Source organism: Dermacentor andersoni, chromosome 8 (assembly GCF_023375885.2).
Source record: "Dermacentor andersoni chromosome 8, qqDerAnde1_hic_scaffold, whole genome shotgun sequence".
NCBI classification, from domain to species: domain Eukaryota; kingdom Metazoa; phylum Arthropoda; class Arachnida; order Ixodida; family Ixodidae; genus Dermacentor; species Dermacentor andersoni.
Window position 1 is genome coordinate 87,747,415 of NC_092821.1, and position 27,905 is coordinate 87,775,319.

General features: G+C 50.4%; 1 protein-coding gene across 1 annotated transcript; it reads right to left on the bottom strand.

Moving 5' to 3' along the window:
* Positions 1–304: 304 nt before the first annotated feature.
* Positions 305–23,800, bottom strand: LOC129384382 (uncharacterized). The gene is made up of 3 exons (XM_055069805.2): positions 22,828–23,800; positions 2,968–4,302; positions 305–1,128 (listed from the first exon to the last, which is right to left on the bottom strand). Exons 1-3 carry the CDS (start codon positions 23,510–23,512, stop codon positions 428–430), a joined length of 2,721 nt encoding a protein of 906 aa, XP_054925780.1. The 5' UTR covers positions 23,513–23,800; the 3' UTR covers positions 305–427.
* Between the last annotated feature and the right edge of the window lie 4,105 nt (positions 23,801–27,905).

Genomic DNA, 27,905 nt, shown 5'->3' on the forward strand with positions numbered 1-27,905 from the left:
CAGTACTAGGGCTCTTGGAATTTGAGCTCAGTGTCGTGTATTCATGTTCTCACACAACCCAAAAAGTGCAATAGTTCATGGGTTGCGTCAAACACGCAGCCGCACACGTCATTAATGATATTATGTGTGACTTGTACCGACAAAATACGACGGCAAAAGAAAGATAATTTCTGCCTGCTGCTATGACAGAACTCGTAGCCGCATGTCCATACAGATGTGAACACCAAGCCATTTGGAAATTTGTGGGACGGACATTAGAAACACCACATAGATAAATCGTAGCCGCATGTTCTCACAGATGCGATCTCAAAGTAGCCATGATAGATTTTAGCCATCATACAAACGAAACAAACGGCGTTGAGAAAGTCGCAAGCAATAACATCGAGTATGCATATGATAGTAAAAATTAAGAAAGGTTCACTTTACACTAACACTGCAAGGACACTGGCTCACGACAGCTAAACGCGGCAGCAAATTCCTTGCTGTATGAGGCTATGTAACGGCAAGCGCTCGCCAGGGAGCTTTGTTCACCGCACAGCGTGTGACAGAAGCGAAGGTAAAACAGCTGACGACTCTCTTTCTTCGCCAACGGCGATTGCGCTGTAGTCGACGAAGCGTTGCCGGTGTTGTAGACACTCCGCAAGTCCCACTCAGTCGCCGTTAACACCACATCCAGGGCCGAGTCGGTGAAGACCAGAAGGCGCGCCTCTTCCTCTCCGACGTTCCTGCCGAAAAGTGCATGTGCGGCGTCGCGAACGCAAGGCAGTGTAACATTAAGGGTGGACGCGTGTTCCACGGCTGCGGTTTCGGTGAACTGGGCCTCGACCCAGTCGAGCAGCAGTCGCACGCCGACGGTTGCGTAGTCCAGGAACGGCAGCGAGTCGTCACCAGCGAAGGCGTCCGGCACGAGGAAGTTTGCTGGCACGGCGACGAATAAACTTGCACCGCCGTGGTCGGGAAAGACGAGCCGGCCGAGGAGTTGGCGTTTAACGGCGCCGTCCTCGTAGTCGATGCCCACGTGGTCTCGACTCGCCCTGACCACGTTCGTCAGGAAGTGTTCGCCGTAGGGGCTCGCCGACGAAAAATTGCGTGGTTGCTTTTGAAGTGCGGCGAAGCTTTCGGCCGAGCCTGAAACGCGCAAGATATTATTCGATATTATGCCTCGTTTGCTGGGAGGATGCTCTTCTAGTAGTAGTCGGATTCAGCGCTTACAAACTATTAGAGACGCCGAAGTGGAGGGCACGAAGTAAGTTTTGACTACGTGACGTTGCATACAGAGTACTGAATAAGCGGCCCAAGGATTATTTCACAATAGCGCTACCGAGGAATGGGGTTACACAAGGCCAGGTGTCTAGTTCGCGACAGAGCCGCAACACCATATCCAGTGAGGCCATGTAGGCGGTCTGTGTGTTATATGCTGCAGCGGTGGTGTTGGACATAGCGGAGGGTACTAACGTGTGAAACTGCGACATAGTAAAGCCTTTGAAAATACCTTCGCTATAGCGGTACAGGAACGATGCTCCGTGAAAACTTCCACAAAGCGAGAGTAGGGACCGGTATAAGAGGGTTGGGCTACTCTGCAGGAACACCCTTTCTTGCGTTACGTGAGCCACGAACGTATACTTATACATTTGCTGAACATTTTTGAGTACGGTTGTGTGTCCTTGATCTGCACGGCTTTCAAACGACAATTGAGTAATATGCAGAAAGTACATATTCGAGAGCATTTTTGGGGTGGCCATTTCTGAGGTGAATGTTCTCGTTGAAACCTATTGTGTCTAAACGGGGGATGGGAGAGGGGAGGGTGCTCGAGCATGTTATTTCCTTTTTTATACGTCGACCTGAGACCACTTCTCTTTGGCATTGAGCCATTGCTTGATATGGTCCTAACATACACAGATGCCCGCCGTAAGTGCGCGATCTAGCATTTGGTTGTTTTTAGTGTATGCTGTAAACCGAACACATGTCCAGGAATTTTGCACATTGCCTTTTCAGCTGTCTTTTGAACTTCGCCACAGTGCACGAGCGTAACTCAACGGGCAGCATTTTAAAAATGATATTTCAGAAGACCATTGGAATTTCAACAACTTTCAGTGTGCAACGTCCAGAGGGTAAGATCTTTTATATGCTTGCGTGATTTGCGACACTTAGTTGTGATGTCGTTGTTGCGTTATAGCAGAATATTCGTCAGCAATAAAACACTGCTCTAAAGCCGCATAAACGTTACGAAGTGCCGTAAGTACACATATTCTTAGAAGGGCATACCCTCGCGACGTTCCTAACTGAAATTGGTTGAAACTCAGACAGACTTCTTCATATCATCTTTAAAAGTGCTGCCACTGAGTTAAGACTGTGCACTGCGGTGAAGTTATACAGATTGCCGCAGGACCAACGTCGAAAACTCCTGGGTATGCCAATCATATTGGTGTTAAGTGGTAATTTACAGGTACACCATCCCATGTATAGAAGCCATCTCTGGCTCATTTTCAGCTTGAAGAGGAGCGGCGCTTGTGCATTCATTTCGCGTTATGCGATGGCCAGTAAACGAAATACATGATTGCTTTGTTTGTGCTGATAACTAGACGTAATGGTTCGCGTTGGGATTTACGTCGTGGTCATTGGGAAGTGTACACGCACACACGCACACACACACGCACAAACACACATGAACACACGCACACACATGAACGCACGCACACACGCACACACACACACATGAACGCACACACGCGCACACACACACACACACACATGAACGCACGCACACACGCACATTAGGAATGCATCGCGTGTTGTTGCGGTCATTTGGCGTTTGAGAATACGGATGTCTTTATTCACCTGGCCTCGCCCACGTCGACTAAGACGTTCGAAGATTTGCAAGAAACTTGCGACAAAAGCAAATAACGCATATTCAAGCAGCAAAACAAGGCGGCGCACTCGCCCGTGGCACCTCAGCCAAACACTCACCAATAAACGATACGTTGAGTTTAGCAAAGTTCCTGCAGTCGATGCCTATTTTCGTAAACGTGGCGCACGTTCTCAGGGTAGTGTCTTGGATGCGTTTCACCATTTCCACGAAGGACTCGGCAGCTTCTGTTGGCACTAACGTTGCACTAATCCAGTAGGGCAGCAGGTCTTTAAAGTGTCCGCCAGTGATTTCAAGGCACGTGTCGATGCCGCCAGTCGGACTTTCGGACGGAACCTTGCCGCGAATAAGGTAGACGTACTTAATCACCTGCGCCAACAAAACGGCCGACGCGTAGAGGCGAGCTCTTTCCAGCGTGATGCGGGATAGAAGAATCACGACCTCTTGAATGTACGCCATCCCGCGAGACTCTACGGGACTTTGTGGTGAGTACCGCACAAGGCTTTCAGGTGATGCCCTGTTAAGAGCGTCGGCCCAGCTGACTCCCTGGAATGGCAGTTCCACGTCGCTAAGGGGAGTCCTGTCGAAAGGCAGTGACAGGTTAAATAGCGACCGTCGGCTGTGAATTTGGCCGTCGAGGTGGTACAGAACGTCGACGTCGCGTTCATCGGCCCTGAGACCGTCGACTCCGAAGGTCGCGTTCAGAAATTCCAAGACGTGATCTTCTCCCAACGTCGAACGAAGCGTTTGCCCCGCGTCCAGACAGATCATGTGCCGTCTTAAGGTTACCGATACGACCGACGCTAAGCCGCTGTTCAGGCTGTTGGCGACGATGAAGTCCAGCAGGTCTTGAAAAGTTTCCATCGAGGTGGTGTCCTCTCCGTCGGATGATCCGTTGAAGCCCATCGTGGTGATGACGTCGGTCACGGGTGCACCTCGAGCGGCTTCTCGGCGGAATTTGCGACAACTGTCATAGAATGCCGCCATGTTCATGGCCTCTCCGCTCTGAATGTCACCATTGCGCCCCTCGTCGGAATCGCCAAGGAGGCTCAGTAGCGCTTTGCGAATACTTAGGGTGTAGTTTTCTTCGCCCTCGCGTCGGTAGCCAGGTCTTTCCTGGTTCCATGCGCGCCACCGGCCACATGCGAACTGGTAGAAGTCGACGCAAGGGTCTGTCGCAAGGTCTGCTGTGTCTGCGATGGCATCCACAGCTTGACTGCAAGCTTTACTTGCGCCGCAGTACTTGACCAACTCCTGAAACAGACCAGTCTTTGGTGGTGCCGGCGAACGGGTGGGCCTTCTCGAAAATATCAGTGCTATGAGGACAGACATGACGATCAGAAATGGTATGCACAGCACCGACAAGGGGAGATGCATCTGCGTCTTGCTTTCTGGGGGCTTCTGTGTAAACCTTGACGGTCCTATGGATATGGGATCTAAAAGCAAAAAAAGGAAAAAAAAGAAAAGAGAAATTCGCTTGCGCCGATGCTTAAGACACAGACAGCAATTTCTTGAGTAAAATGGTTGTAAAAACTGCTTGGTAAATGGCTTCATGGAATATGATAACTAAAATCTGCACTGGAGACGTTATAAATTGCGTGATCGGTCGGTATGAAGGAAGGCTTACGTGCGCATTTTTGTGATTGCCGTGTTCCGTTTTGGTAAGAACAGGCGTTATAAGTTTAGCAATAGTTCAAGATACTCATATTTTGAAGAAATGCTCTGATCGTATTAGTTCACCACACTTTCATCCAGAATGGACACCACGTAGCGTAAAAAAAAGGGTATCAGAGCAAGCGTGCCTGCTCCCGAACCATGGCTTGAAGGCAAGGATTCTATCGGCTAGGTAACGGCCGCCATATCCAAGATGTGCATACATGGTGCGCCGGGTACTTAAGGAGGAAATGATGATTTAGAAAGTTACAACAATGCTTGAGAAAATATCAACTATATTGTTGAAAATTTTCACATTGTTTCGACCGTGGAAAAAGGAAGAAGAAGACGAGGAGGCGTGCAGACGTGTCTTGCGTGCGCTCCTAGGTTTTTCGATGTTCCTGGCGGATTTATGCCTGTGCTCAAGCCAATTTCGATTGGAATCATCAGCGGAAGTCGCCAGGATCACCTGGATACCAAAATTGCGGCAAGTGAACCCAATTTTCGGATATTTTTCGCCTTTGACGCGTCGTCCCGGCGGCTGCGTTCGACCTAGCGTCGACTCCGACCATTGCCCGCCAACCAAGCGTCGGTGCGCCGCGCAGCCGACCCCTGGGGCTTAGCACGGCTGGATATTTTCGGCGAAAATGGAGGTTGTTGTCCAAGGGGAGGATATTTCTCCTGAAGAATTTTCCGAAAAGGTCGGTTGGTTCACGATCAACACAAACCAGCAAGGCGGCAGCCATGATGGCGGCCGCGAAGGAGGAAGCCAAGGTGTCGGCTCGGATCGAGGGAGGAGACAAGATGGCGGCCGCGGCCACGTGAGCACCAAATCAATCAAGATTGCGGGGAGGAAATTGGCGCTGCGCTCTGTGGCGTCACAGCAACCACGCCTACCTACTGGCCTGCATAAGGTGATAATCCGACCGAGCGGTGGATTGAAAGCTCTATCTTTGGGTGGAGACGTGAAGATATATGAGATTGTTCGAGCCGCTGCGGGCGTGAATTTGAAGGAGGCTAAGGAAGACATTATTCAACTTAACACCAAGCAAAACACCATTTTGGTGGGCACCATGAGTGAAGAAAGAATGCATCGGTACCTGAAGATAAAAATACTTCAGGTTGATCAGGCAAAATACGAAGTAAACGCCTACCTGTCAGCCCCCGATGGTAGTGGCAAAGGAGTTATTCATGGGATCCCGGTGGAACACACGGAAGCACAGATTCTGGACAACCTGGATTGTTCAAGGAACCCCAAAATCAGAGGGGTCAGAAGAATGGGGAAGACATCTACCTCAGTTCTGATACTCTTCGTAAATGATCATGTGCCGTTTTGGATCTATTATGGAGGCGGGCTCCTCAAGTGCTTCCTCTACAAAAAGAAGTTTGAGGTGTGCAACGCATGCGGACATCTTGGGCACCGCTCTGATGTGTGTCCGGACCCGGATGACGTCAAGTGCCGCGGCTGCGGTACGGTGAAGCCACCGGATGGACACGTGTGCGATCCCAAATGTGCTCTTTGTGGAAAGGGACATGAACTGGGCAACAAGAAGTGTCGTGAGATCTACCGAACTCCGTACATCGTCAGGAAACGCCGGTGGGAGCGGAAGCTCCAAGAAGAGGAGGCGAAGAAAACACCCCCGTCTGGGCGAAAAAGCCGCTCAAGAAGCCGGGAGGGCTTCCGGAGCCGCTCCGACTCCTTCCCTCGCCTCGATCACCCGGGCCGTTCCAGCTCCAGGGGCCGCTCGAGCTCCAGGGATCGTTCCGGCTCCGGGGTCCACTCCGGCTCCAGGGCAAGATCGTCGTCAAGGCCGAGGAATGAAGCCAACAAGCAAAGGGAGGTGAGCTGGGTAGATAAGGTCTCCCCAAAAAATACGGAGTCCGAGGAACTCGCCAAGATGAGAATCACGGTAGAGAAACTCATTAAAAGAGTAGATGACCTCGAAAAGGAAAACGCTATGCTAAAAAGGGAGAAGAAATTAGCTAACGCAGTCAAAACAGCTAACACGATTGTAACCCACCCAACCGTTGAAAGCACTGTGGCGATGCAGGTAGATGACACCCGCTCCCCACCTCTGAAAAGGAAACCAGGCGCGAACGCGCCGCAAGAACCCACAATGGCAGATCTGTGCAAAAAAATGGACGACTTCCAGGCGAGCTGGGAGGCAAAGTTCGCATCAGTCATCCAAGCCATCCAGGCGCTATCGGAAGAAAGCCAGAAACACAAGGCCGCGTTGGTGAGCATTAATAACTGGCAGAGGGAAACAGAGCAGAAGGTACATGGTGGTTCTCAGACGGCTGCGACCCTAATACCACTGGCTGATAATTCACAATTCAATCATGGCCAGACACAATAAACACACAATTTGGCAGTGGAATTGCCGCGGGTACCGTCGCAAAAGGGCGGTCCTACAGCAGCTCCTTCTTGGCAAAGACAATCCGGACGTAATCGCTTTGCAAGAAACTGCAGGGATGGCAAAATTATCGGGCTACATATCATTTAGTACAGATGATGGAAGATCCGGAGTAACCACCTTGGTCAGGAGAAATTTGGCAGTCGTTAAGCACGACACGGAGGTTATCAACGTAGACCACGTCCTTGTTGAACTCATTCCGGCAAAAAAGAAAGAAGGCAGCCTCTGTATTCTCAATATCTATAGCAGCCCGAAACAAAGGAAGGCCCGATTTGGGCCTCTTCTCCAAAAAACTCTGCGTATTGCCAACGGGCAAGCTTTGGTAGTGGTGGGAGACTTTAACGCCCAACACGCTGCCTGGGGGTACAGAAAAGAAGGAGTTAAGGGAAGGGAACTCTGGCTGGATGCACAGCAAGAGGGGCTCACCTTAATGACCGACCCCCAAACCCCCACTAGAACGGGTAATAGTGTCAGCGTAGACACCTCACCCGACCTCACATTCGTCAAAAACGTGGGAGATGCAACCTGGGTTAATACCCAGGAAAACCTAGGTAGCGATCACTTTATTCTCGAAACAGTGGTGAGCGCAGGCCCTGCCAGGAGAAAAGGCAGAAACCAGCTAATTGTTGAATGGGATGCCTTTCGCAAAATAAGAAGCGAGACGGCAGTGAGTGAGATAAGTGATATTGATGAATGGGCTAAGAAACTGGGCCAGGACGTTAAAAACGCAACCAAAGAGATAACGGAGGACTCTGCACTGGAGATAGCGGACAGCCACCTCCTCCATATGTGGGAGGCTAAGCTCAGCATGGAAAAACGGCTCAGGAGGCAAAGGTGGAACCGCAATCTCAGGAGACGGATCGCTAGGCTCAATAAAGATATAGAAGATTACGCGCTCAAACTAACCAGGCAGAACTGGGAGTCCACCTGCGATAGGATGGACGGAAATATAGGCCTAGCTAGGACATGGAATCTACTCCGCTACCTGCTGGATCCACAGGGCTGCAAAACAGCGCAGCGACAGAACCTTCAAAAAATTCTTCACTTGTACGAAGGTACGGAGGTAGATCTAATGAAGGACATACAGGAGAGATACATAGGGGACACTAGCAAGGAACCCCTACCTAACTATGAAGGCGTAGGCAACTCCAGCCTAGACGAACCCATCAGCGAGGCGGAGGTCCGGGCGGAGATCGCCAAGCTCAAAACCAAATCAGCTTCAGGCCCGGATGGCGTTAGCAATAAAATGCTTCGCAATCTAGACGATAACTCTATAACTGCATTAACTAACTTTATGCAGAAGTGCTGGGAAGAGGGTAAACTACCGAATCAGTGGAAAACCGCTAAGGTGGTGATGATCCCAAAACCAGGCAAGAAACTCCAGATAGAGAACTTAAGACCTATCTCTCTAACCTCTTGTGCAGGCAAGCTTTTGGAGCACGTTATTCAAACGCGGCTCAATAACTACATGGAGGATAATGACCTCTATCCGCATTCGATGGTGGGCTTTAGGCCCAGGCTCTCTACCCAGGACGTGATGCTGCAACTAAAACACCAAATCATCAATGCGGAAACGGGGGACGCAAAGGCAATCCTAGGGCTTGACCTAGCGAAGGCCTTTGATAACGTCACACATAAAGCCATTCTTGAGAACCTTCAGGACTTGGGAGTAGGCGTACGAACCTACAATTACATTAGGGACTTCTTGTCAGACCGAGAAGCAAAAATCCAGATTGGAGACTGCCAATCAGATGACATTAAATTAGGCAGCAAAGGGACCCCACAGGGCTCTGTGCTCTCGCCCTTTCTTTTCAATGTGGCCATGATCAAACTCCCTGAAAGACTGCAGGCTATTGAAGGACTAAATCACAGCATATACGCTGATGACATTACGTTGTGGATAGCTAGGGGCAGCGATGCCCAAATAGAGGAAACCCTCCAAAGGGCTATCCAGGCAGTTGAGGGTTACGTCGTACCTAGGGGACTTAAATGTTCACCGCAAAAATCGGAACTGCTTCTATACCAGCCGAAAAACAGGGCCAGTAAGGAGGAACCGCAAATCTCTCTCACGGCTGGGGGGATCCCCATTCCAAAAGTGGACAAAATCAGAGTTCTGGGACTTTTGATTCAGGCCAACAGCTTTAATGGCGAAACAATAAGGAAACTAGACGGCTGCGCACTGCAGACCATGAGGCTGATCCGCAGGATCGCCAACAGGCGGTCCGGGATGAAAGAAGCGAATCTGGTTAGGCTAGTCCAGGCCTTTGTGATAGGTAGAATAGCTTATGTGGCTCCCTTCCTCAATTTTAGGTCATTCGAGAAGAAGAAGATTGAGGGCATCATACGTAAAAGTATAAAACAGGCGCTGGGGCTTCCCATCCGCACTGCAAATGAAAAGCTTTTAGCTCTAGGGCTCCACAACACTCTTGAGGAGATTATTGAAGCAGTGAGAATCTCGCAGTATGAGAGACTTGCGGGAAGCCCTACGGGCAGGAAAATCCTAGCTAGGCTGGGCATAAACTATGAGGGGCAAGAAGGCATCAAAGTCGACCTGCCGCGAAGCGTGCGGAATCGACTAATAATCCCACCACTACCTCAAAACATGCACCCAATCCATCACAAGGAACGCAGAGAGAAACGGGCGGAGACTCTTGAGAAGCGTTTCAAGAACTCGAAGGACGTGCTCTACGTTGATGCTGCAGACTATGGCAACGGCCGCATGGCGCTAGCTGTAGCGAGCGCTGAAACTAGATTGATAGCCAGTGGCACAGTTCCAACGGATTGCTCTCAGATTGGAGAAGAATCTGCCATAGCACTTGCAATTGCAAGTACTTCAGCCAAAATTATAGTCAGCGACTCTAAGGTTGCGGTGATGAACTTTGCCAGAGGCAGAATTTCTCCCGAGGCGAACAGAATCCTGCAGACCTGCAGAGATAGCAGGAAAATTGAAATAATCTGGGCACCTGCGCACGCCTCCCTCGCTGGGAACGAGGCGGCCCACGAATTAGCTCGAGGACTTACATTCCGAGCTGGTGGGCTAGCCGAAGGCTTCACGGGGCGAGACCGCTTAGTGTGCTACAGAGAGATCACACAACACTACAGACTAGGGCGGGTTAAATATCCTCCGGCTGATGCATCCTTAAACAAGACCCAGGCCTCCACTTGGCGTCGCCTGCAAACCAACTCGTTTCCAAGCCCGGTGTCGTGCAGCCTCTACTACCCGGGTCAGTACTCCAGCCAGTGTAAGCTATGTAAAGCCAGGGCTAATCTTAATCACATTCTGTGGGAATGCCCACAGGCTCCCTCTGAGGGAAGGATAAAGTCTTTAGAGCAATGGGAGACCTTATTACTCAGCTCCGATCCGGAGATTCAACTGAAGACCGTCCAACTGGCCGAAACCGCCGCTAGGGTCCAAGGACTCCTGGCCGTCGTCTAGGTGGGAAGGCTTAAAGCCTTCCCTACATCTGTTGGACAAATAAAGTTTTACAATCCAATCCAATCACATTGTTTCTTTTGCCACTGTTTGCTAAACCGTTCAATAAGACCACCTTCAGTCTCAATAAATGTCTGAATGCGCATTGGATAACGGCTGTACATTTGTACCATATACTGCTAGTGGGTGTTGGCAAGTGCTTCCAGAATAGCGTCTCAGACGAGTTTTGGCATTCTATTGCTGTTTGGTCTCTCTCAGTGACGCCCTCGATACTTTCCAGAGTAGCAAGTTTAAATGGTATGAAGTAGGTTACTAAGTTGAAGATTAATCGGCCACATGAGTTCTCAGCTAGTCACTCCTGAACCCCACAAGCCCTGTGGGACGAAGAAAATTCATTGTATAAGAATGGCGCCTAATGCCCTCGTACACAGAAAGCCTCACTGTTGATTCTGCTATGGGATCTTGCCCGGCAATGTCGACCGTTGGCATTTCAGGTTTATTGCTCACGATGACCTCTGCATGCCAGAGAAGTTCAACTGGTCCAACGATGTCTCATCTCTGGCAGCGGCTTTTTCACATTGTCGCAGAATTGTGAATTTGACGTCATTTCTTGTCTCACGCAGAAAAGAAATGGTTTGATCCTAGCCGAGAAGCTTTCGCCGTTCGAGTCGCTGTGACCATCGCGTAAGATGGCTGTGACAGGATTCTGCTTCACCTCCTTTGCCGGTTTCGAAGCTGCTGCGCTGATGTAAATATTGACACGTGTACTTATATTTAACGGGCAACCACGTTTCGCCGCCTAACAAATGTTATCGCACAGCGCGGGACGCGTCTGCATGTATCCGAAGTTTCTGGAAAGTTATCGATGCTTCTATCCGCTGTCTGTTGTCGCCGAACCTTGTATTATCTGATTTCATCGCGTGACTCGAATGTTGTAGAACTTTGTGGAAGGCATGCGGGTCCCAACGATTAGTCTGGAACATTCGACGACTGTTGTATAAAAGCCGACGCGCTCGAACCGCTGATCAGATTTTCGACGATCGCCGACTGTGTTCGCCGCTATCGTTGTGCTTTAAGTGTAGCCTGTTTTGTGGGCACACGTTCGCCCAATAAAAGCTAGTTTTGTCTTTCACAGTACTGCTACTGTGTTCTTTGGCGTCACTACCACGTGACATCTGGTGGAGGTGCTTTTTGTCCATGTACCGGACGCCCCCGACAAGCCGTGATCCAAGCCCGGACTGCAAAAAGGACACCAACGTAGTCCCGGACCATCGAGCAAGCCGCCGTCTTCAACAGCTACCCCCGGAGCACGGACTTCTACTTGAGAAGACCAAGAAGATTGTGGCCAAAGCAACCCCAATGGCAGCCCCAGCGTCCCCCATCGTGCTGCAGCAGCCCAGGGAACCACCGACGTTCCGCGGTTCCACATTTGAGGATCCGGAAAGCTGGCTGGAAACATATGAGAGGGTCGCTACGTTTAATAGCTGGAACAATGACGACAAACTGCGATATGTCTTCTTCGCATTGGAAGACGCTGCCAGGACGTGGTTCGAGAACCGCGAAGCCACCTTGACGACCTGGGACCTGTTCCGAAGCGGCTTCCTGCAGACATTCGCAAACGTCGTACGCCGAGAACGAGCCCAAGCGCTATTAGAATCCCGGGTGCAGCTACCTAATGAGACAACCGCAATCTTCACGGAGGAAATGAGCCGTCTATTCCGTCACGCTGACCCCGAAATGCCCGAAGAGAAGAAAGTCCGCCTACTCATGCGTGGTGTGAAAGAGGAACTTTTTGCCGGAATGGTACGAAGCCCACCGAAGACCGTCGACGAGTTTCTTCGCGAGGCCACCAGCATCGAGAAGACACTCGAGATGCGAAACCGGCAATTCGATCGCCGCACGAACTCTACAACCTACGCCGGGGTTCAATCACTGGCTACCGACGATCTACGAGAGACTATCAGAGCGGTCGTACGGGAGGAGCTGCAGAAGTTCTACCCAAGGTCGCAGTCCCAAGTGGATCCTATCACTGAAATTGTCAAAGAAGAGGTTCAGCGATCGCTTCGAGTGCCTGAGGTGCAACCACGATCACCGCAACCTCAGCCAGAAGCAATGACCTACGCCGCCGTCGCCCGCCGTCAAGGTCCCCCTCCACGACCGCGCCAGGGCCCTGTAACGCCGCAGTTCCGTCGACCACCGCCGCCGCCGCCAGCACGCCCACCCGTCGCGCAGCGCAGCTACCCGAGGAAGACAGACGTTTGGCGCGCTCCTGACCACCGCCCGCTCTGCTACCACTGCGGGGAAGCCGGCCATGTGTACCGTCGTTGCCCATACCGCGACCTGGGATTGCGAGGGTTCGCCGTCAACGCACCGCGGCCTCGGGAAGGTGAACGCCCTCGTGACATCGCCGACTACCTCGCCGCTACTCAGTGGAGCCCTCGACGACCGTCCCGTTCGCCGTCACCAGGCCGCTACCTGTCGCCGCAGCGCCGTCCATACACTGGCCCAGCCCGGGGCCGGTCAGCGAGCCCGTATCCGGAAAACTAAAAGCAGCAACCGATGGAGGTGCGGTTGCTGTTCGTCGAACTGACGAAGATCCTCCGCCGCCGACGAAGATGCCGAAACAACTACCTCGACGACATAACGACACGCCGCCGTCCCGACGAAGTGTGAAAGCAAAAAATACGACGACGAAAAACGACCTGCCGACGCCCCATATCAGCCACAGGTCAACGCGACACAGCCGTGATCCGACGCCACGACCTAACTGTAACGCAAGACAAAGAACCACCGACCTCGACGTGCTTCTCGACGGCCACGCAGTCACCGCCTTAGTCGACACAGGGGCCGATTACTCCGTCATGAGTGGACACATCGCCACCCAGTTGAAGAAGGTTAAGACTGCATGGGAAGGCCCTCAAATTCGGACCGCTGGAGGACACCTGATTACGCCGACTGGAATCTGCACGGCAAGAATTACCGTTCATGACCGGACTTACCCTGCCACTTTCGTTATTCTCCAACAATGTTCACGCGACGTCATTCTCGGCATGGATTTCCTAAACCAACACGGCGCAGTCATCGACCTGAAGTCGAAGTCGATAACCCTGTCTGAAGATCAAGCGATACCGCCGGAGAGCTCTCGCAGTCATCATGCCTTAAGCGTGCTCGAAAGTCAAGTCAGCATCCCGCCTCGCTCCAGCATTGTCATTTCCGTCGGCGCCAAAACAACTGCCGACGTAGAAGGCGTCATCGAGGGTGACCAACGTCTACTACTAGACCGTGAAATTTGCGTCGCAAGAGGCATCGCTCGACTGCATGGAGGGAAAACTGAAGTGTTGCTGACAAACTTCAGCCAGGAGTTCAAGCACATCAACAAGGGCACGACGATCGCATACATCGAGGAAATTCTGGAAACCAGCAATGCGTTTGTCCTCTCGGATTCTGCCGCATCTACCCCGATGACCGCAGTCCCCGAACCAGACTTCGACATTAATCCAAGCCTCCCCACGCTTAAGCAACAACAGCTCAGAAGTCTACTTCTACGATACAAAGAGTGCTTCTCGACGTCATCAAGGATTCGACAAACACCAGTCGCAAAGCATCGCATTATAACCGAAGAGTGTGCTCGACCACTCCGCCAGAGCCCTTATCGAGTTTCTACGCGAGAACGTGAAGCTATACGGCACCAAGTCGACGAAATGCTGCGCGACGACATCATCCAGCCGTCAAAAAGCCCGTGGGCATCTCCTGTAGTCTTGGTAAAGAAAAAGGACGGAACCCTACGTTTTTGCGTTGATTATCGTCGTCTGAACAAGATCACGAAGAAGGACGTATACCCCCTCCCACGGATAGACGACGCATTGGATCGGCTCTGCAACGCTAAATACTTCTCGTCGATGGACCTCAAGTCTGGCTATTGGCAAATAGAAGTCGACGAAAGAGATCGCGAAAAGACCGCCTTTATCACCCCAGACGGCCTCTACGAGTTCAAGGTTATGCCATTCGGACTGTGCTCGGCGCCTGCAACGTTTCAGCGCGTCATGGACACGGTGTTAGCCGGACTGAAGTGGCAGACGTGCCTTGTTTACCTGGATGACGTCGTTGTCTTCGCCGGAAATTTCGACGATCACCTTAGGCGGCTTGCGACAGTGTTAGAAGCCATCAAGTCATCAGGGCTCACTCTGAAGCCGGAAAAGTGCCGCTTCGCTTACGATGAGCTTTTGTTCCTAGGCCACGTGATCAGCAAATCAGGAGTACGCCCCGACCCACAGAAGACAGCTGCCATCGCAAAGTTCCCGCAGCCCATCGACAAGAAGGCAGTGCGTAGATTCCTTGGCATGTGTGCCTACTACAGGCGCTTTGTCAAGGATTTTTCACGCATCGCGGAGCCGCTTACGCATCTAACCAAAGGTGATGTCGAGTTCAAGTGGGAAACGCCGCAGGCCGATGCATTTCAAGAACTCAAACGACGCATGCAGTCGCCGCCGGTACTTGCACACTTCGACGAGAACGCCGATACCGAAATCCACACTGACGCCAGTAGCCTAGGCCTCGGTGCCGTCCTAGTCCAGAGGAAAGACGGACTTGAACGGGTGATATCGTATGCTAGCCGGTCGCTGTCAAAAGCGGAAGGCAATTATTCTACGACTGAAAAGGAATGCCTCGCCATCATTTGGGCTACAGGAAAGTTCCGCCCTTACCTATATGGGAGACCATTCAAAGTCGTCAGCGACCATCACGCGTTGTGTTGGCTAGCTAACTTAAAGGACCCTTCAGGACGGCTGGCGCGGTGGAGCCTCAGACTGCAGGAATATGACGTCACCGTAATATACAAGTCCGGAAAAAAACACTCTGACGCCGACTGCCTGTCACGCGCCCCCATCGATCCCCCGCCGCAAGACGACGAGGACGACGACGCCTTCCTTGGAATAATAAGCGCGGAAGACTTCGCCGAACAGCAACGAGCAGACCCGGAGCTAAAAGGCCTCATCGAGTATTTGGAAGGGAACACCGACGTTGCCCCTAAGGCATTTCGGCGTGGGTTGTCTTCGTTCACACTACAAAACAACCTGCTCGTGAAGAAGAACTTCTCACCAGTCCGCGCCAGTTACCTTCTTGTTGTACCGTCAGCGCTGCGTCCAGAAGTACTGCACGCCCTACACGACGATCCAACCGCTGGGCACCTCGGATTCTCCCGGACGCTGTCGAGGATACAGGAAAGGTATTACTGGCCGCGTCTGACCGCCGACGTTGCCCGTTACGTCAAGACATGTCGAGACTGTCAGCGACGCAAGACACCACCAACAAGGCCAGCAGGATTACTACAGCCAATCGAACCTCCTCGCCGACCATTCCAGCAGATTGGGATGGATTTGTTGGGGCCGTTTCCGACGTCAACATCCGGGAATAAGTGGATCGTCGTCGCGACGGACTATCTCACCCACTTCGCTGAAACTAAAGCTCTACCAAAAGGCAGCGCAGCCGAAGTGGCGAAATTTTTTGTCGAGACCATCCTGCTGCGACATGGTGCCCCAGAAGTCCTCATCACTGATAGAGGAACGGCTTTTACAGCAGAACTCACACAAGCCATTCTGCAATACAGCCAGACAAGCCACAGGAGGACAACTGCCTACCATCCGCAAACGAATGGTCTCACAGAGCGCCTGAACAAGACCCTCGCCGACATGCTAGCAATGTACGTCAACGTCGAGCACAAGACGTGGGACGCGGTCCTGCCGTATGTAACCTTCGCTTACAACACGGCGGTGCAAGAAACGACACAGCTCACGCCGTTTAAGCTGGTTTACGGCAGGAACCCGACGACGACGCTCGACGCCATGCTGCCGCAGGTCACTGACGAGGAAAATCTTGACGTCGCTACCTATCTCCAGCGCGCCGAAGAAGCCCGACAGCTCGCCCGCCTACGGATCAAGAACCAGCAGAGGACCGACAGCCGACACTACAACCTCCGACGACGCTTCGTCGAGTACCAGCCCGGCGACCGTGTTTGGGTGTGGACCCCGATACGCCGACGAGGACTCAGTGAAAAACTACTGCGACGATATTTCGGACCCTACAAGGTCATCTGACGTATTGGCGCGCTGGACTATGAGGTCGTGCCAGACGGCATTTCGCATTCACAGCGGCGCCGCACACGATCTGAAGTGGTCCACGTGGTGCGTCTGAAACCCTTTTACGGACGCTGACGAACTTCCATATTTTTGTTTTCTTTGCTACGGGTGTTTTTCTTTATTGCTTTCGTTTGTATGCAGCATCGGGTCGATGCTTTTTTTTTTAAGAGGGGGGTATTGACACGTGTACTTATATTTAACGGGCAACCACGTTTCGCCGCCTAACAAATGTTATCGCACAGCGCGGGACGCGTCTGCATGTATCCGAAGTTTCTGGAAAGTTATCGATGCTTCTATCCGCTGTCTGTTGTCGCCGAACCTTGTATTATCTGATTTCATCGCGTGACTCGAATGTTGTAGAACTTTGTGGAAGGCATGCGGGTCCCAACGATTAGTCTGGAACATTCGACGACTGTTGTATAAAAGCCGACGCGCTCGAACCGCTGATCAGATTTTCGACGATCGCCGACTGTGTTCGCCGCTATCGTTGTGCTTTAAGTGTAGCCTGTTTTGTGGGCACAGGTTCGCCCAATAAAAGCTAGTTTTGTCTTTCACAGTACTGCTACTGTGTTCTTTGGCGTCACTACCACGTGACAATATGCTAGATGGCTTACAGCGACATTGATTGAAGACTAGCGTAAACACCTTGATCGATAGCGTTAGATTGTAAGTGTGCATGGCGGTCCGAAGCTGTGTCCACAGATACCTCACCTACGCTGTACTATAGTTGGATTTTTAACTGTGTGTCTGTTATTAGCAAATGCCTACATGTACCAGAGATATACTAGAGTAGCGAAATTCATTTTGTGTATCGTTGCGGGAACCTGGGAGCGCGTTTGGAACGAACTGAAGAATCCCGCTTGGCTATAGCGAATTACGTAAAATGTAATATAGGTTTGAGACATTATCTTCTGCGAAGGAAGGAATGTTTGTTTGGGAAGATCGCTGGAAAAAGTTAAGGGGAGGTGGTTTATTAGACTGTTTTATTCAGTGTACTTAATGAGAGGCTGCAGCCCATAAATTGGCCAGGCTACTCCTTTTCTCTGAAATGATAATTGTGTTCAAGACCAAGGCCATAAAAGGCACAATGATAAAAAGAAAATGGCATAAAATATCCATAGTTCACGTAAACCAAATAAAAACTTTGATCATGCACGCGCAGTTGAATTGAATGCTGGGGTTTAACGTATCAAAATCGCGGTTTGATTATGAGGCACGCCGTAGTGTGGGACTCAGGATTAATCCTGACCACCGGAAGCAGTTATAACGTGTCCCAATGCACAAGGAACTAGCGTTTTTCTATTTCGCCCGTGTCGAAATGCGGCCGCCACGGCGGGGATTCGATCCTGCGACCTCATGCTTAGCAGCGCAACACCATAGCGGCTAAGCCACCGCAGCGGAAGATTATGCGCAGTTCAAAATGTCATCCATGTTGATTGCCGGATTCCAATCACAATACTGACGCACTGTGTCACAAGATCCACAGATACGCGAAGACACAAGGAGAGACGTAAGTAATTAAATGTGGTATATAATGATGCGTACTATCTCAAGTAAGCTAAGACTCTCGTAGGGATTGAACGATATAATATTCAGCTATACTTGTGATATTTAAAGCTTGCCCTAAAATCGCAGATATCAAAGCTGTCTCGCACAACGCTCCTTTCGCAAAGAGAGAGAGAAAAAAACAAGAAAGCTACTGACGAACACATTCAATTGCTATCGTTTTCACGCTAATGTTGCGCCGAACAGAGCTTCTCAGCGGGGCAGAAAGACGGCGCTAACGTTTGATTCGTGTCTAGCACACGTGGCAGTTCGCTGTCTCTAAGAATGACGCGCAAATTCAGGCGCCCAAACAAACCACTGGCGAAACCTTTCCGGTGTCGTGAAATGAGGCAAATGATACGAGGCTCTAAAATTGAACCCCGATTCTCTGGCGCACCGCTCAAAGAAGCGGCTGTTCCACTATACCGGCCTTTGTCCGCAGGGAATGTTCACTGGCCAGATCGACCTGTGGTGACCCTGTGTGGTCGCTTGGCTGTGATCGCTTCTCTTGCCGGCTTTCTTTGAGGTAATCCGAACGCGTGTCTCGCCTCATGCTTCCGTGCCTTGGTTTCACGCTGTTTCTCCGACGTTATGCGCCGACAGGCCTAAATTGCTCTCGTCAATTGTCTGAACACAAGAAAGCCTGTCATTCAGACTAGTACCGCGGGTTTCTCGAAATTCTGTGGCTAAACGTATACGTTGAACGTCTCTCTCCAAATTTCTCTAAGGGCACGTCAGACGAATCCTAGATTTGTTTTCATGGAAGTACATCCGACGTTTCTCGTTGCTTTTACCACGTTTGACGTTAGAGAACGCCGGACAGCGTATTTGCTGACCAATGAAATACATGTCTCCGTCGCGCCAGCGCCTATTTTGTGCGTGTTAAGGTGCTGCCTGCCTGTTGTGGCAGCAGCCCGCGCTGATTGACCTGCTCATCGTTGGTGCAGCTTGCTGTAACGTTGAATCCGCACCTACTTCCATAGCGCTCATGCGCGCTTTCTCGGCAAGAAAAAAAAAATCCTCATTTCATTCCGTGTCCCTATAGACTTCACACTATAACATCGAAGGCTCATCGCAAGTACAGCAATGCTGCAATTCACTTCGATACCGATCCACTAAGTGAGTGGTGGAAATGTGTTCGTGTTGCAGCATTTCACAATGACTAGGACGTTGAAATGCCGAGTAACGAAATCGTTAACTCTCAAAATAAGGGTAGTGCAACTCCGTACACAGTTAATTAACTCCGCTGACCACCCTTCAAGCGGCCCTCAGTTGTCGTTTGCGAACGAACGCCAGTAACACTTGTACCCTTTGCTTTGTTGCTTAAAGTAGTTTTATTCTTGACGCTTCTTCGAGAGGCTGCAATTATCATATCCCCAGGCAAATGGCTTATAAAAAAATTTAAACATTGACAGCGCGAGTGACGGCATCGTATAAGGCGTCGTCGTTCTGCATAAGTTAAAAAAAATCAGCCATGTCAGTAGAATATACACACTTGTGACTTCAGCTGTTCTTCGTGCACTTCAAGTAGATAATGCTCTATAGCTGGCATTTCGCGCGAGCATGATCGAGAATACACGCACGATAGCTTACATCAAAGGTAACCAGTGCCAAGGCGGCTGAGGGCTCGCTTTTACAACCAAGAACGCAGTGGATGTACTTAATACGTGATCGAATAAATGGTGGAGTAGAACGTACGTAATGCTCACAAGAATTGGTTTTAGAAACGTCGAAATCAGGAAATTTGATGCTGCACAGAGCTGCACGGATCGTAGTCAGTGGTCAATGTTACAAGTGCAGTAACTATCGCAAGTCGGCCGCAGTGTCAGCGCTTGCGTTGAAAATGCTCCGATTGTTACTCTGGGTATACCTTGCACTTGACGGTGCATTAGGTCTGGCTGTTGAGCCGCCGTGAAGCTACGTTGCTTGCTGTCACTCGCCATTATCAGAGCGAAGCGGTGGAAATGTTCTCACCACGTCAGAGACATTGGCGAGAATGTAAAAAAAATAAAAAGAAATTAACTGGTGAAGAAAATATGCTACGACAAGAATCGAACCCCGCATCACAGCGCCTCGAGCAGAGACATTGCACAAACTCCGCCACTGAAGTGCACCAAACTGATTTTCCGGCAGCCATTTTAATCACTCCCTCGAAACTTTACTGCCTTCGTCGATCTAAGTTTGTTGATTTCGGCGTTTCGAAAGCGGATTCTTCTGCGCTTCGCGTATATTCTTCTATCCAATAACATATATTTAACGCCTAGAGCCGCTTCTCGGCAATTGTTTTGTTAGAATAGCGAGCTGTCCACCGTGCTAGGCACTGATTGCTGTCGAAATGCGCGTGCTCCTCCTCCTTGCTTGTGCAGGGCCGCAGCTCGCACATGTGATGACGGGAAGCTATGATGACCAGCTCTGTAGGTATTTTAGCCACTGTATTCCGAACGTAGGGCGAAGCTTCGTGGAAAGCGGTTGCCGAAAAGCGTTCTCCTTATGGATTCACCCTTCCACCGTATCTTTAAGGCGACAAACTGGATTGTTCACGCGTGCATCCGACATAGCTTTGACACTTCGTTCTCAAAAAGCCAGGTAAAGGGAGCCGATACGCGATCAGAGTGGCCCCTGCCAGCAAGATATATCCTTAATTTGGTTGTTAGAGATGCTGAGTCGGGCCACACGCATGCGATCCTCTGATTAGATATCTTATGGCTTCCAGGATCTGCTGTTCTGTTTGCCGCTTTTATTTAAAACGCTGATGATGAAAACGGGCTTGATACGCACACTTTACGCAATGACTGAAGTCAGTTGACCGTTATCAGAAAGCGTTGCGCGCATCCCCTATGAGACGGTGTGGTGACTGATGCTAGCCAGAGCGTTAATTGTTTCTTTTTTTGCATTTTGCCCCTTAAGAGCCGTGCTTCGTGATGAAACACAATTTTAAGTGGAAAAGAATTAGTGTCTTAAAGGTTACTAACTTTTCATTAGGATTGTTTCATAACTTTGTGCTATCAATATTCGACCCGTATTCTACTTCTCTCCTCCACCGATTAAGATTTTCCCTACATTCACAAAGCCCGAGGCCCCGGACGGCCCATAGCTACGTCCTTATTTACCTTTAGGTGCATACCGCAATGTCTTAACAAAATATTATCTGGGGTCTCTGCGCCATATTCATATGCTACGCATGGATGAATATTACCGGCATTTTTTTATGGTGTTTCACCACCTTCTCAAGTATCCTTATTTGACATAGAAAAGCAGCGTGTGAGTTGGCATCGCTAGCTTCTCCACCCGATATTCCATATGTCGAGGTCGCAAGACCATTTGTAAGAGATAGAAGAAAAGAACTCCCTTCACCGAACAAACAGGGGCCAGTCTGTGAGGCTGTAAGTACGAGTCGACCGGTGGCGTGCAAGAGGTACTTGCCCTAATCGTGCCGGGTGGCCCTGGCAGGTGGCGGGTTCAGTTATATTAATGGGGTGCCACAGGAAGTGGTTTGTAAATCGACAGCAAGCCTGAAGGCAAACTTTAGGCTAACCTATGACGATGATGCTATTGGACTACCGCGCGAAGTGTATACTGAAACAGGCGAATTGGTGGCGTTGTCTGTTTGTGCTTTGTGCACTTCCTCTGCTCTATTATGCCATCTAAAGCGTTGTCACCAGTGCCTCTCGAATAACTTCGACTATAGGGAAGAGAAAAAAGCCTACAGCCTTTGAAGACAAAGCAGTTATGAAAAATCGCTAAAAAAAGTATATTGTCATCCTCCCGACTGTAGCACGAAACTACAAGGTAAACAAATACAGGTTTTTCAGAATGAAAGCTGCGTAGTTGCAGGAAACTTCATCCTGTTCTTGGATTCCAACCCGGGACCAACGCCTTATCGGGAGCGGTTAGTCTACCGTTTGAGCTAACCGGGAGGCTACCAGGTCGCAGGGCCAGGGTGAATTATTCGACAACTGGAGACCCTATCTGGGAAATTCACTACGGCAAGCGGAAGCTCACAATGTGGAGGAAAGTTAATAAGCGTTAGAATATAACACGAAATAAACCAAATGAATAAGTTCTCTGGGCTTGCGCGGAAATTATTTTCCGTATTCGGTATCCCAGTGCTCTGCACTGTCAAATATTTCGCCATCGCCCTGCGTTCCGCTAGCCTCCTGGTTAGTTCCAATGGTAGAGCAACCACCGGGCAAGGCGTTGGTTCTAAGCTCGAATGCCGAACCAGGACAAATTTTCGGTCAGCTGCTAACTTTTCTTTCTGAGAAACCCGTATGAGTTTCCTTTGTAGATTCATGCTAACATTTGAGTCTATGATAATTTCCTTCTCCTTTTATGAACGTTCCTCCACTTTGCGGGCTATTTATCATTTACCATGATTTAGTGTTATTTACTAGCAAGTGAAGCCTGCTTTTGTTTGCATGGAAAGGTGTTCTAGTATAACACAAGCTAGAAGGCGGAAGCAAGGCGGAACACGCTCAGTGCTGTTTGCGTTTTCTTGCGTTCGTTGTGATCGATTGCGTTGATAGAATATCCTAGGATGTTTTGGCAACAAAGAATCATTGAGCGCTCTATGTTCCCGTTTAGTAATTGCCAAAGCCAAGACATGAGAAAATATTCTCTTGCATTAAAAAGCAAAGCGTGGTTCTGCATCGCAAACAAGTAATTCTCACAAAGTAAGGAACGAAAAGATAATAATAATGAAGGAAAGAGAAACAAACTACGGGGCCGTGGTGATAACCTTAAAAAATATGTTTGAAACAAAGGTTAAAACGTTCAACTTACTCTCGGAACGGAGCGTCCATACAGCTCCTGGAGCATGCGGGACATCATCGCTGCTGGAGAACTTTTCGCCATCAACAGGTGCACTAGAACCCAAAGTTTGTGCTCCTAGCTTCATCGAACAGCTGGAAGATGGCACCAATGCGGAAATATCGATGGCTTCCCGCGGCTGCTTTTCATCATCTAAGGCCCAGACGATCTCAGTCACTGGGATTGAGCGTCGGGGCCCCTTGGCGCTGACCCCAGATGCCGTTTCTTTGGTCCTGGCATACTCCGAAGCATCTCTTGCCATCTCTCGTGTCAGCACCGCCAGCACCGTGTTTTTCTGCGGGGACGAGACATCTGTCATATCTCGGTGCACTTGCGAGATCCAGGATTCTCCCAGAGACCTTAGCCTGGAGGGGCCGGACGACATGGTCTCCCGAAAAGGCGCATCCAGCTCCGCTAAGAACGGCTTCTCGAACATATCGACGCATAGCTCGTCCACATTAGAGGCAACGGCTTCGCGCTGTCCCTTGGGTTCTAGATCTAAGCCTGGCCGCGTAGCATCACCCAGGTTGTGCGATTGGTACCTCTCTGGGCACAGGTCTTCACGCTTGGGAATGTTTTGCGTCGAAGCAGGTTGCGGGCTCCCGCGTTCGCTGACTGATCCTGCAGAGGTCGAGCTCTCGTACGCGGGAACCGACATTGCGTCTTTGACGACCACAAACGTTCCGTGGTTGGAGTGACGTCGGCGAAGCTCCGATTGGATCCTCTCGTCTTCAGCGGCGTCGACCTTATTTTCCTGGGTGTCGCTGTCTGGTCCTTCGTCGCGCCCGGTTTCCGGCGCTTCTGACGGGGAGGATGTACTAAGCCTACCCACGGGAACTTCGTTCTCTTCCAGAGTCGAACGCCTCTCCTCCGAAGAGAGAGGGCTTGAAGGCGAGGCATTGAGGCCAACGGCGTCCGTGTACTTCCGCTTTGGTAAGCGAGCGACGCCTCCTGCGTCTGCTACGGATTTGAAGGCTGCTCCAGAAGAAAGCCTGCCTCTGCGCTTCGAGCGTCTCTTGGAACGGGATTTGCGTAAGCTGTGCGGCAGAAGCGTCATGACGGAGGCCGCGTTGTGGTCGGAGAGGCGACGGTTTTTTCCTAAGTTGTGCTCCTTCGGAAAAGCTGCAGAAGACGACGGCTCCACGTAGTCGTTGGCAACTGCCGCCGAATTTTGCGGTGAGGTGAGGGACGTCATGCTTTCCACTCGGTGCCTCTTGCATTTGGCCTTGGGCAGGTGCTTCCTCTTTTCGCGCATCATCGTAGTCCTTCTGCTGCGAAAGGCTTTCTCGGTAACCGCAAACCTAAAATCAGCGTCTCTTCTTCAGTTTCTTCTTCTTCTATCCTGCGTAAGCGAGCACGCAGGAAGGGCACCGAGATAGCGATGATAATAATTGCAGACAGTGACACATACGCATAAGGTTGATTGACGAAGAGGATGGTGTTATAATGATAAGAGTGAAAATAGTAGCAGTAAAATGTAATAATTAAAATAGTATTAAAACTAGAAAGTATTTTTAGATGTATATTTATTTACTACAGAGAATAGAAGAGAGCGTGTTTTTTAGAAATTACTGTAATATACTACATAAGAACGAATTGACAGCTGAAAAGACGCGTGAGAGAACCAGGCCGCTGTTGCGACCAAAATGCGAAGTATTGATATTAATGACTAAGCAAGAGGCAACTACACGAAGAAAGCTGCGTAGTATTATAGGCCGTATAAACTGCAATAAACATTCGCTTACTAATTACATTAACAACCGCAGTGTCTCGTGTACACTGGCAAACGTACGTAAAAAAATAGAACTCGATGACCTCAAACATTTGCTGTTCCGTCACTGGCATAACGAAGAACGCCGACAGCGGGGAACGAACTCATCGTGCCCCCTTTCACTTCAACGCCTATCCGAAACTAGAGATTACGTGACCTGCAATACTCATTCATTCATTCATTCATTCATGCACGTGCTTCAGATCACCTTCAAAAATAGGCACTGAGGGCCGCGCATGCGCTCAGCTGCGCGAACCACTACGCACAACTAGGCACGGGCTGGAGGAGGAGATGCGTGCTCATTCATCGTTTCCTAGATAGCAGGCATGCGCACTCTGATTTATGACGTCGTGCTATTTGGACCGAAATTTCCACTGCCAAGCCCAGCGTGACGAAAGCGGTAACGTCGAAATCACTGCAGCTTACTAGGGAGCGTCCCCATTAGATTCTATGGCACTCGGACAAGGCAGAGGGATCTCACAGATCTACGTGCACAGGCGTTGTGCTATAAGGAGGCGTTCGCTCATCCTTCCCCCACCCCACCTTCTAGCGCACACTTGATCACTTTATCGTGTTCCTTCTTGCGCTCCATCCTGCTACCGCCAATACTGGGCGCGTGGGGACAACGGCGCACATCAAGACACCATCCTTCTCGGCTCACCCTGGAGCGCTTTCCCTCACGTACACAGCACACGGCGCAAATTTTCCTGAACTGCCCTTATAATGGATTTCTCCGTTTCATAAACAGCATTTCGTCACGGACTGTGCGCAAAGCGAAGTATTTCGAAATACTTTGTCTGAAAAGCGAAATACTTTGTTCATCAGCAAAGAGCTGATGGACAAAGTATTTCTATAGCGCCTTGGATACCGTGGCATCCGATGCGATGGATTTGTCTAATCTTGAATTCCAATGGCGGAGTCGGGGCAAGTTTTTCTGCTCGTTTCGGAGCAAGTTTGTTCCAATGACAGAGTGAGGGCGGGAGTAAGGTGTTCCAATGGGAGAGTCGGAGTGGATTCAGAGCGGGAGTCACTGCGTGGAGCAGAAAAAGATGCTCCGCCAAAATCGGCGGAGTGGACCGGAACTCTGCGTGACGTATTTCCTTTACCACGTTTGTCTGCTGGGAGGCGCCAGGGGTCACGACTCGCGAGGAAGCAAACGCTGCTGCACTCCTGGCGAGATATCCATTCCGAACTCTTAAAAAAAACGACAGGTGAACGGCGCTGAAGAGACAAGTGACCGGTGCGGCGGTGCTGGGAGCAAACAGCGGAAGGAAATGAGAACTCGCAAGGCATCCTGGGTAACTCGGCAATAGAAGTTCCGCTTCCACGTTGCTCCGGTGGCGCAGGTTGTGTTCCACTCGCGGATTTGGAGGCGTTGCTCTACGCCAGAGTCGTGCGCTCGCTCGCGGAGTCCGTCGGCTGCTCCGGCTACGCCATTGGAATTCAACATGAGTAAACGATTGCGCTGCCACATGCTACCCCCCACAGGGGCGTCTGTGTCAGCAGGCGTTTGGCGTGTTGCGACACCACGTACCCGAGAACACGAGGGTTGGACCCTCCTGCGGCTTAGCCGTGTCTGGGAGAAGGGCGATCCTAGGGGTTGAGGCGATGCTGGGTGTTTGGACCGTTAAGGCGCCCCGGCGGAGACAGCACAACTCTTCGGCCTCTGCTTCACATAAACGGCACCTGCAGACTGACCCACCTGGTGGAAATGGGCAGTCGCCTTTTCCTGTCCCTCTCTCCTCGTTTTCGTCTCTCTCTCTCACTTTTCGGCCTTTCCTGTCTTGTCTTTTCCATTTACTTCCTTTCTCTTTCGTGGCAAGGGTTAGCCCTGTGTGGCTACCCTACCTTGGGTACACCACATTTCGTTATAGTAATGGCGTATGACTGGCGTCGTGCAGACCTCTATGCAAGCTCTGCCGCATCCTCTCATTGGGCTTCGCTGTTGCCGAACTTTTATATGTTTTCATGGAAACTTATTTTCCCCCATTTCCCGATTGCCCTCAGAAACGAGGACGCACCGAAGATCTCTAAGTTTTTGGGCAATCGTACACCAACACTCCCCAGTTTGACGTAACCTACTCTGCCAAACCTTGAATAGACGGTGTGGATGATCTCACCCTTCGTCGTCTCGAAATATCTGACGGAAGTTTTCGGTACCGGCTTTAAAGCATCGGAAATTACAAGTGGTGATCTTCTTGTAGAGCTCCGAGATCAGAAACAACATGAAAAACTGCGCAAGCTTGTATCTTTTGGGGGACTTAAGTAAAAGAGACTATATCATTCAAGGCGGCACGCAGACGGGTTTCATACCTGCCCAAGAACAGCTTTGCCGATGTGGCGCGTCCCGGTGGCTGTCCGACCCACACGCAGTGAGGCGACAGTGATGCCATCCGCCCCCGTGGCTCCTGCAGCTAGCGCTCCTCCGCCACCCTAACAAAAGGGACCATCGACCTCCGGGCCGGTGGTCTTAAAGGTTTCGACTACCGAGATGAGGCCTTCACGTCAAACACAGCGCCTCTCAAGAGCCAATGGACACAACAACCAGCCAGACTGCGCCACCAGCGCCTAAGGAGCGGCGAGCCTTCTCGATCACCCCAAAAAAGGCAAAACTCGCGCCACGGCACCTGGAAAGGGCCCGTGAGCTAGTCTCCGTCTCATAAAACACACAGCACAAAACACATTTATTATCATGGCGACACAAATAATACAATGGAATGTTAGAGGACTAATTCATAACCTCCACCACACTATAGAACTACTGCACAAACACAACACAAAGTTGCTGTGTGTTCAGGAGAGACATCTGAAATCTACGTACACAAATGTTTTTCGTAATTAATGCATCTTCCGAAAAGATCGGGACGAAGCTAACACATCCGGCGGTGTAGCCATTGTAGCCGATAAATCTGTAGCTTTCTGACACGTCGCCCTTCCGACTCCCCTTGAGGCAGTGTCAGTTCAGGCTATTCTTTTTAATAAATTGGTTACTGTATGTTCCATTTATATAGCCCCAAACCATCATCTCGAAAAAACTGACTTTTATAACCTCATTGATCAGCTTCCTGAGCATTACATACTCGTGGAAGATTTTAACCCTCATAACCCTCACGATGCGACACCAGAGGTCGACTCATTGAAAATTTCCTTTTAACCTCCGGTTCGTGCCTCTTCAATAAGAAAGAACCGACACATTATAATCCACATCATATTCATACTTGTCTATAGATCTATCGATCGGCTCGGCTTCTTTGTTCCCTGATTTAGAATGGCGTGTAAT

Bases quoted from the DNA above. Each gene is read 5' to 3' on its own strand.
- LOC129384382 (XM_055069805.2), bottom strand. From the start codon at position 23,512: ATGTCGGTTCCCGCGTACGAGAGCTCGACCTCTGCAGGATCAGTCAGC. The intron at 4,303-22,827 runs GTAAGTTGAACG...TTTTGCTTTTAG, and splicing joins ATGGACGCTCCGTTCCGAGA to ATCCCATATCCATAGGACCG. The intron at 1,129-2,967 runs GTGAGTGTTTGG...TGCGCGTTTCAG, and splicing joins ACTCAACGTATCGTTTATTG to GCTCGGCCGAAAGCTTCGCC.